This window comes from Oxyura jamaicensis, chromosome 18 (assembly GCF_011077185.1).
Source record: "Oxyura jamaicensis isolate SHBP4307 breed ruddy duck chromosome 18, BPBGC_Ojam_1.0, whole genome shotgun sequence".
In the NCBI taxonomy this organism is placed as follows: domain Eukaryota; kingdom Metazoa; phylum Chordata; class Aves; order Anseriformes; family Anatidae; genus Oxyura; species Oxyura jamaicensis.
In genome coordinates, this window is record NC_048910.1 from 1,997,709 (window position 1) to 2,005,597 (window position 7,889).

Sequence of the window (7,889 nt, forward strand, 5' to 3'; positions counted from 1 at the left end):
AACTCTGGAACTTTTAGAGCCCCTGAGTAGACGATTAGCCACCTTTCCAGGAGCTTTTCAGATACTAGACTGCATTTATCCATCAAGACCACTAAAATACAGTCGTGTGCTCAGACATCACCCTCAGCTTTCTACTCTCCTGGAAAAGCAGGAAGCTGTGCCAAGCCCACGCAGGATCTGCAGGATCCATGCTATTAGTGTTTGCAGGACTATTTAGAAACCCATTTTGCTTTAACAAAATGCTGGTTCACGAGACGGGCACGAGGCTCTTTTGCCATTCACGCAGTATGTACCAACACACGAACACTTAAAACACTCTTAAAAAGGCAAGGAAGAGCCTTCCATTTTCCATCAAAATGGAAGTACTGACGCAAAAGCAGAGCTTTAGTTTCACCTACCTCCTCCCCCATTTTAGAAGTGGTAAGTCATTAGCTCTCTTTGCAATCACTGCCCATGTCTGCAGCACTGAGAACAACTCACCTTCCATTCAGCAGAAGTAAGGTGTTTACGTCCCTGATCTCGGCAGCCAGATGCATTTCGACCAACTGAAATGCTGAAGTGACTTAATTCAAGATACTAAGAAGTTATATCCAGAACGCTGCCTAACAAAGCACCGAGACATTATTTAGTGACCAGGACCACTCCTGACCTCTGCTCAGCGTCCTAGGAGCAGCGTAGCATCCTTTGAAACGCAATTCCATTCAGGGTTTAGAAAAAAAAAAAAAATGCTCTGAGGTGAAAGCAAATGATTCAATCGCTCAGTAAGTAGCCATCAAGCCAAGTTCTTTCTCTCTGCACTTGGAAGAGAAGAAAACAGTAAAAACAATATATTCCCTCAGTTCTTTCCTTCAGATCAGCCCTATGAGTCAAACTGGGTAGTAAACTTCACACAGAAACCTAATTTTGAACATAGCTGACAGGTCTATGTATAACCTTTCTGAATAGGCTGCTGGCGCTGATCACAAAGTGCTCAGAGAAAGCAAGATGAAGAAAGTGCTTCCTCCTACACCAGAGGCTCCTTTGCAGCCTTCAGACCTCATTTGTAGCTCTCCACCAAAGCAGCAAAGTTTCTGCCCCTCCGTACCGCAAAGTGCAGCCAGCATCTCTGCCCCAGCACTTCGCTTTCCGACAAAAACCTCCCTTCTTGGTGACCTCCCCTGCCAGCCCCATCCCTTCCCACCAAAACAAGAGGCCCATTTCTAAAGCTTCCCTTCTCCCCGGGGATTCAGCTAGAGACAACAGCTACAGCCCCCAGAGCCACTGCTTCAGCCAGACTTCACCCCCCGGCCCCAAAACAGCCAGGTGACAGCACAGCACCACAGGGACAGCCCACAGCCCAGCACCCACCTCCTGTGTTCGTGCACAGCGTTGGGCTCGGAGTTCGGAAGCTGGCTCACAAGGAACCCAGAACCTCGCGATGCGGTGACGAGGCAAGCAACCTCACAGCTTACCACAGAGCGTTAGAGCAAGCGGTCTGGAGAACGTCACAGCATTCATCCCCCTCAAAATCCAGGGGATGCCTCCATTTTGCGGTCTGATTTAGAGATCCTGTCTACCTGATGCAGCTTCACCGCAAACTACCATCTAGGGCTGATACCTAGAAGCCTTCACGGGGACATCTTAGACGCAGGTCTTGTAAAAATAAAGATGGTCACCAAGGTCTGTAGCTTGAGTCAGTGAACCAGAACTCCTGACACGCCTTTCTTACAGCAACACCCCCAGAACTGCATCTAGACCTCAAGCTCATCAGGCACAAGGATACTGAAAAACGACCACAAGCCTAGCCTGAGCAAAGCCACACTAATGCCAAACATTCAGAATAAGCCCCAGCCTTCCGGTAGTCCTCCTGGACACCCTTACAACTAATACCTCCAGATCCTGACTGCTCTGAATAATATTACTAATTACACACTGAAGAATATCAGCGGTTCAAGTGACACATCCTTACCGTAAGAAATGCTGATATCCCTAGCGCAAAATCTGGAAAAATTCATTTGGTGGCAGCTTCCACTCTGGTTATTACATCAATAACCGGAGTGGAAACCGCCACCAAATGCAGCCGGAATGAAGATGTGTGGCAGAGGGCTGTACCTCCATAGAACCAATACTCGCACCTCACAACGACCAGACCTCTTAAACATGAGCACAGATCATCTGGGAGACTGGGCAGGATTGTGCTTCGTCATCAGCGGGTTGAGAAGGAAGACGTCCAAGCACAAGAGGCCGTAAGGACAGATCTGCGCCCTCCTCGGGGTGATGATAGATAGTATGCTTCAGAATCATTTGTCAAAATAGTACACCTTCTCTAGGGAAGATGTTTTAAGACTCTTCAGCTATGCTGAAAATAAACCTTACAGCAAGAAACGGAGTAGGTGATGGTAAAAATGGAACAAGAAATGACATTATTTCATCTCCTAAGCAGAACTGGGATCACCAGGGTTGATATTCCAGCCTTTCTTCCCAGCAGCTCCTGTACTGACTACCTTTCATCCTCTGTGCTGTCATGAGATGAGAAAAAGAAAGAACCAAGCGTGTACAACCTTTGCCAAGCCACTGGTCTTCCCATTCTCCATTTGTATTCATCTCCCCCAGCACACTACTAACACAGCTTGGAGTCCATGGTCATGGCACGTGGCAGATATCAGCAGCGCTAGGAACTCCTCACCAAATGTCACATGAAACTCTTGTTGATGTGATGAGCACCACCGGTCAGGTCATGTCGACTGGCATGAGCTAGCTTTAGTCAGTCCTCCTGGTCCTCCAGCAATCTCATCTTGACGAGGTGGATTGCAGACAGGTGACTAGACAGCTGGCCAAATTCCCCAGCTCCTGTTTCCTTTCTAGGGACTGAAAGGAAACGTGTGTCTACTTCAGTTGACACCTTCTACTTCCTACAAAGGCAACATTGTGAGCTACCTACTAAGAACCTGTTAAGAACTAGGAGATGGTGAATCCTGTGTGGTTTCTGTATCTCAACTGGTCAAGATCAGCACCAAAATGAAAGATTTCATTTGGTTATTACTGTTCCCTGGAAACACAAACATGCCTTCAGCTGCCCCTTGCCGCGGACAGCTGGCCGTAATTCACCAGCCCCGTTAGCTCTGGCTCTCCGTACCAAGCGTACACCACGAGGTTACACAGGCAGCAGCAGCAAGAGTTCAAGGCTGAAGGAGTTCAGGGATCTCCGATGGAGAGAAGAACCGAGAGAAGAACCAGAACCGTGCTAAACCTCCCATGAGCTCCAACTGCCGATGAGATTTCTCTCTGGCCTATTGATCTTTGCCAATATTCAGCTTCTAATCTAACAGTGCTCGCAACTGATTTCCCCCATACACGCACCCCCAAAGTAAGCGGGGTTTGAACTTCAAACAAGCCATAACCATTCTTGGTAATAGCAGCATCCTCCAGCAACACTGCTGGAACTCAGACTTCCAGTTAAGGCCAACAAATCCATTAGCTTCTTGATCCCAACCAACTTCTTCCAGCCTGGGGGCGGGGAGGTCATGAGTAACATACTGCTGCAGTAATCCTCCTACATGACAGCAGCCGCTCGGTGCCAAGGGACCAAGTTTTAGAGCCTGCCTCAGCACTTAGAGCGTGAAAACTTCCCTTTTTGGGAAGCAGAGTTTGGGGAAAGAGTGGTGAGCCACCTGTGTGGTATCACTGAAACTCCACATAAACAAGCCAGCCTCCCACCAAGACAGAGAGTGCTTTAACTCATCAATGGTCCAAAGCGTCCCAGCAGTGTAACACCTGTATACAGAAGAGCGACCGGTTCTCAGCACCTCCTCCAGAAACATCTGTGGCTACGCCTCCTGCATGGAGTCCTTAGATTAAAGCTTGCTTTGGCATTTAAGGTCTGCAACTTCTAACTCTCATTACACTGATACAAGTATCGTAACCAGCATTTCGCAGCTGCCGCTATGATTCACACGTACGCTCACGACTTGACCTATCAACTTGTTTACTTTTAATTTTCAATCCAGTCCTCACTAATTAGCCATTTAGTTTACTTATAAGCTTGCAGGGAGGTTTCCAGAAGTATTTTTTGCTGAGCTGCGCTGTAAGGTTCTCGGTGGAAAACCTTGAAATAGTAAAAAACAAAAGCCCAGGTAGGAAACTAACACAAAAGCACAGGTCTGAAGAATATTTTGAAGTCACGTATGATTTTTTATTACGTCCAAATATTACCAAGGGTCAAGCAACAGACATACCCGACTAGTACCTAGGTGGAAGGGGAAACAAGCCAACTACCTAGAGGAACTAAATAAGACGGATTTAAGCTTTAGAACAAGTGTTTATTAAGATGAGCCAAGTATTTAAGCAGATGTTGCAGCTTCTTTTAAGATAGTCTACTTGAAGCTCTCAGTAATACTCTGACTCAACAAGTCACTATGCAAGTGGTTTGCCAAGAGACAAGGAGCTACTCTTAACTGTATGCCACAGACACTCATTCAACATTGTTCGAGGAAGGAACGGGGTCAAAAGCAGCATCAATGGCTTTGTGATTTCTGACTCGATAGAACGATAGCAATAAACCAGATGTTCCAACGCGCGCTTCAAAACCACTGAAAAAGAAAGCTTTATCTTATTGGTTTATTTTAAGCACTTGAACACATTCTTTCCTGGCCCACTGAGTTGATATTAGATTCCAAAGAGACATTTTGCATTCCTAGCACTTTCCATCTTCAACTTTTAAGTAATAGCATAGCCTCTTATTAGCATTTTTAATGCACAGCAAGTTAAAACAAGATACATGCTTATTCATATGAGCAATTAAACAGCAGTAATTCAGCAAAGTTAGGTTTTGTAATCTGCCCTCAGTTCAAACGAGCCATTTGATACTATTCACTGTATCAGTTAAGCATGTCTGAGGCAAGCACTCTAACGAGTGGCATGAGCTAAGCACCCAGAGCTGCCATTTAGCATTCTATTTTTGAAAGATGCTTGCAGAATTATTTCCATAGGAGAATTTTTTATTATTTGTTTTATGACAACAGAGTTCCTGACCTGTACACAGCACAGAAAAAGACCCTGGGCTAATCTAAATGCAAAGGACACAAAGTATTTACGTTATCAAAATCAGAGCCAAGACCCACTTCCTCCATTTCAAATAAGTAAAGGAATGGGAATCAGATAAGCTTTAGCTGAATTAGCAACCGTAATGAATCTAGTAATTAGTACTTACATAGATGAGCCCAGAGTAATACCGATCCTTTAAATTATGCAATACAGAGGCTTCATTTAAACAGGTTAATTCTGCCATGTCTTCCACTTTAGAGAACTTGGGGGGATTCATCTTCTGAATATCATCTTTATTCACTAGTGCTTTCTTTCCGTTCTCTGCCAGTTCAACCAACACTTCATCCCCCTTTTCCTCCTTGATGCTGGCTGCCTCAAAACCGTGGCGCTCCGAAGGAATCCACACCAACTTTTTAGCAGTCCAATCAGCCTGGGTGGCAGGGTTGTAAATTACAGCCCTGTCCACAAAGAGGTATCTCTCCGGATCTTCCTGTCCAGATCTCTGTGCCATTGTGGGAAGTGAAGGTGTCCGCTACCAGTTACCCTGCAAATTGGAAAGGAGAAAAGCAAGAAGCAGGTTACACACCAGGTTCTTACTGAGGAATGGAGCTATGCCCTCAATTAAATGTCACCAACACCTGCATCTCCCCTCAGATGACCATGTGCTATGGAGGTCTTCCATGGTATGAAGAAGCTGCCATGCACCTGAGAGCCCCTGCACACACGGGCCTTCTGAACAATCAAACTGCTGCATACACTGAAAGTCGTCTTCCATGTACAACCCCCAGGCCCACTGCAGAAAAAGCAGTATAAACTGAACCTAGCTGGCGTACATAGCAATAAAAGTGGGAGCCATAAAGAAGAAAGATACACACTTATCTTCTGTGCTTAAATAAAGAAGAGGAGCAATTTTAACATAAGCTAGCCAGTCAGCACAAATCCCACTGAATGGTGAGTATTGGAGTGTTCAGCACAGAGCTAACCACAGAAATCTACAGCACGTGAGATATAGAACATTTACTTTGTAAAAGCCAACTTCCAGCTACAGATGAGAATTCATTGACACCTGGGGGTTCCACAAGCCTTCCAGCTAGCTAAGCCTTGCTCGTATTCCTCCTGAAGACATAAGGCTTTGTACTTTCACAGCCTGCTTCTGTTGGCAGTTGTGAACACTAACATTGCCATGTTCCAAACATCTCTAGCTCTCAGGTTTACCTTGAGGCACAAGGACTACCAAAGTTAGATCTTCCAGCAGCTTCACAGGTAATTTGAAGGTGAATGAAAAGCTGCTGACAAGGGCTCCTGCACACTCATTTTACCAATCTGCACCTATCAGGAAGAGGCCACTGCATCCTTCCTTAATAACACCGTCACATCCAGGACTCCCAGACTTGGCAGTTTTATCTGTAACCACCCTGACAGCAACAAGGTCGAGCCAGACACCTTCTGCTCAGGTCATTAAAGATCTTGCTTATTCACACACTAGATCTTTTCTGCTGGAGAATGTCCCATTAGCACATGGTAACCTCTTCCACCAGGTAACCTAGAGGTTAGCTTCAAAAGCAAGGAAGATTTCGCAAACTGCGTTTGTCATCTTTCATGCTACGGTATGCGCACTGTTGGAAGTTTTGCAACACACCCGCCCTCAGAAGAACGTGTAATTAAATACAATAGCTGTGTCTCCATCTATGGCAAGGAGGATTGTTACGTTGTCCAACTTTAATGTAAAGTAAGCATGAAGTCATTGAATCCTCCAGAGGTTTGAGGAGCAGACCGTTTACTACAGACTGCTTAATTCAAATCAAGAGGTGATGACTCAACATTTAAAGTATTCCAGAGGAGCCTCTAAGAGAAAAGTCCGGTGGAGAAAAAGGAAAATGCTAAACGGACCCCATAAGCAATAAATGGGCTTCTTGGCCAGGAGCAACTAGAAACTAGTCAAGGAAAGCCCCGTTCAGCTCGAGAAGCCCACCGCTGTAATACCTGAGCCTCCTACCCCAGCTCACAAAGCCGCTCGCCTCCCCGTGCTGGGTTACCACTGATGGTCCATTGGAGACCAAGCAGCGCTGCTCCCCTTCCCATCCCCTTCCCGGGGACGGCTTTGTTCCCAGCCCCAGCCGGGGGTCGCAGCGCCCGGCCCCGTCCTCCTGCAGGGCCCGGAGGTGGGAGCCCGCGGCTGACAGCCGGAGCGGCGGGGCTGGTGCCGGGGGCTGGGGGCTGGAGCAAGGCGCAGCCCGGCCCCGCAGCATTTCTGCGGTACGCCCAGGGGATGGGGGCTGGCTCTGAGGGCATCTCCCCCGGGGTTTTAATAGCGCAGAAGCCCCCACAGCATTTACCCCGTTGGGTTTTAATTGCAGATTGCAGAGCCCCCCTCCCCCCCCCAGCATTTTCCCTCCTTGCTTTTTTAATTGCACAGAGCCCCCCACATCGTTTTTCCCCCGGGTTTTAATTGCAGCCCCCCACCCCCCTTCACTCCCCCCCGTGTCCCTGCAGCCCCCCGCCGTTCCTCCCCTCCCCCGGTGTCCCTGCAGCCCCCCCGGCGCCCCCCGCAGCCCCAGGCCGCCGCTGGCCCTGCCCTGCCCGGGCTCTTCCCCTCACAATAGCGCTCAGCCGCAGCACGCAGCCGCGCACGTTGATCGCGCAGGCACCCGGAGCTCCCCGGAGAAGGGGAAAAAGAGAGAAAAAAAGGGAAAAAAAAATAATAATAAGCGGGAACCCGCCGGTCTCGGCGGAACAAAGCGGCGGGGCCCCGCCGCCGCCCCCCCAACCGGCAGCGCCCCCGGCGCAGGGCCCGGCCCCGTTGGCCACGATCGGGGAGCGCGGCCGGGGGCTGCGGGCGGCAGAAAATGGCCACCGCCGCCCGCCCC

The 7,889-nt window shown here is 48.3% G+C and overlaps 1 protein-coding gene across 6 annotated transcripts in view; it reads right to left on the reverse strand.

Annotated features, from left to right (window-relative positions):
* MYH10 (myosin heavy chain 10) overlaps positions 1–7,889 on the reverse strand; it is a 102,450-nt gene that overhangs the window by 94,111 nt on the left and 450 nt on the right. For 4 of the 6 annotated variants that reach the window (XM_035342584.1, XM_035342587.1, XM_035342585.1 and 1 more), the window contains exon 1: positions 5,189–5,533. In XM_035342584.1, the coding sequence (XP_035198475.1) occupies positions 5,189–5,533 (345 nt within the window). Of the gene's footprint in view, positions 1–5,188; positions 5,570–6,272; positions 6,278–7,889 lie in introns of those variants that run through there. The other 2 variants (XM_035342583.1, XM_035342588.1) reach the window with 1 other exon arrangement.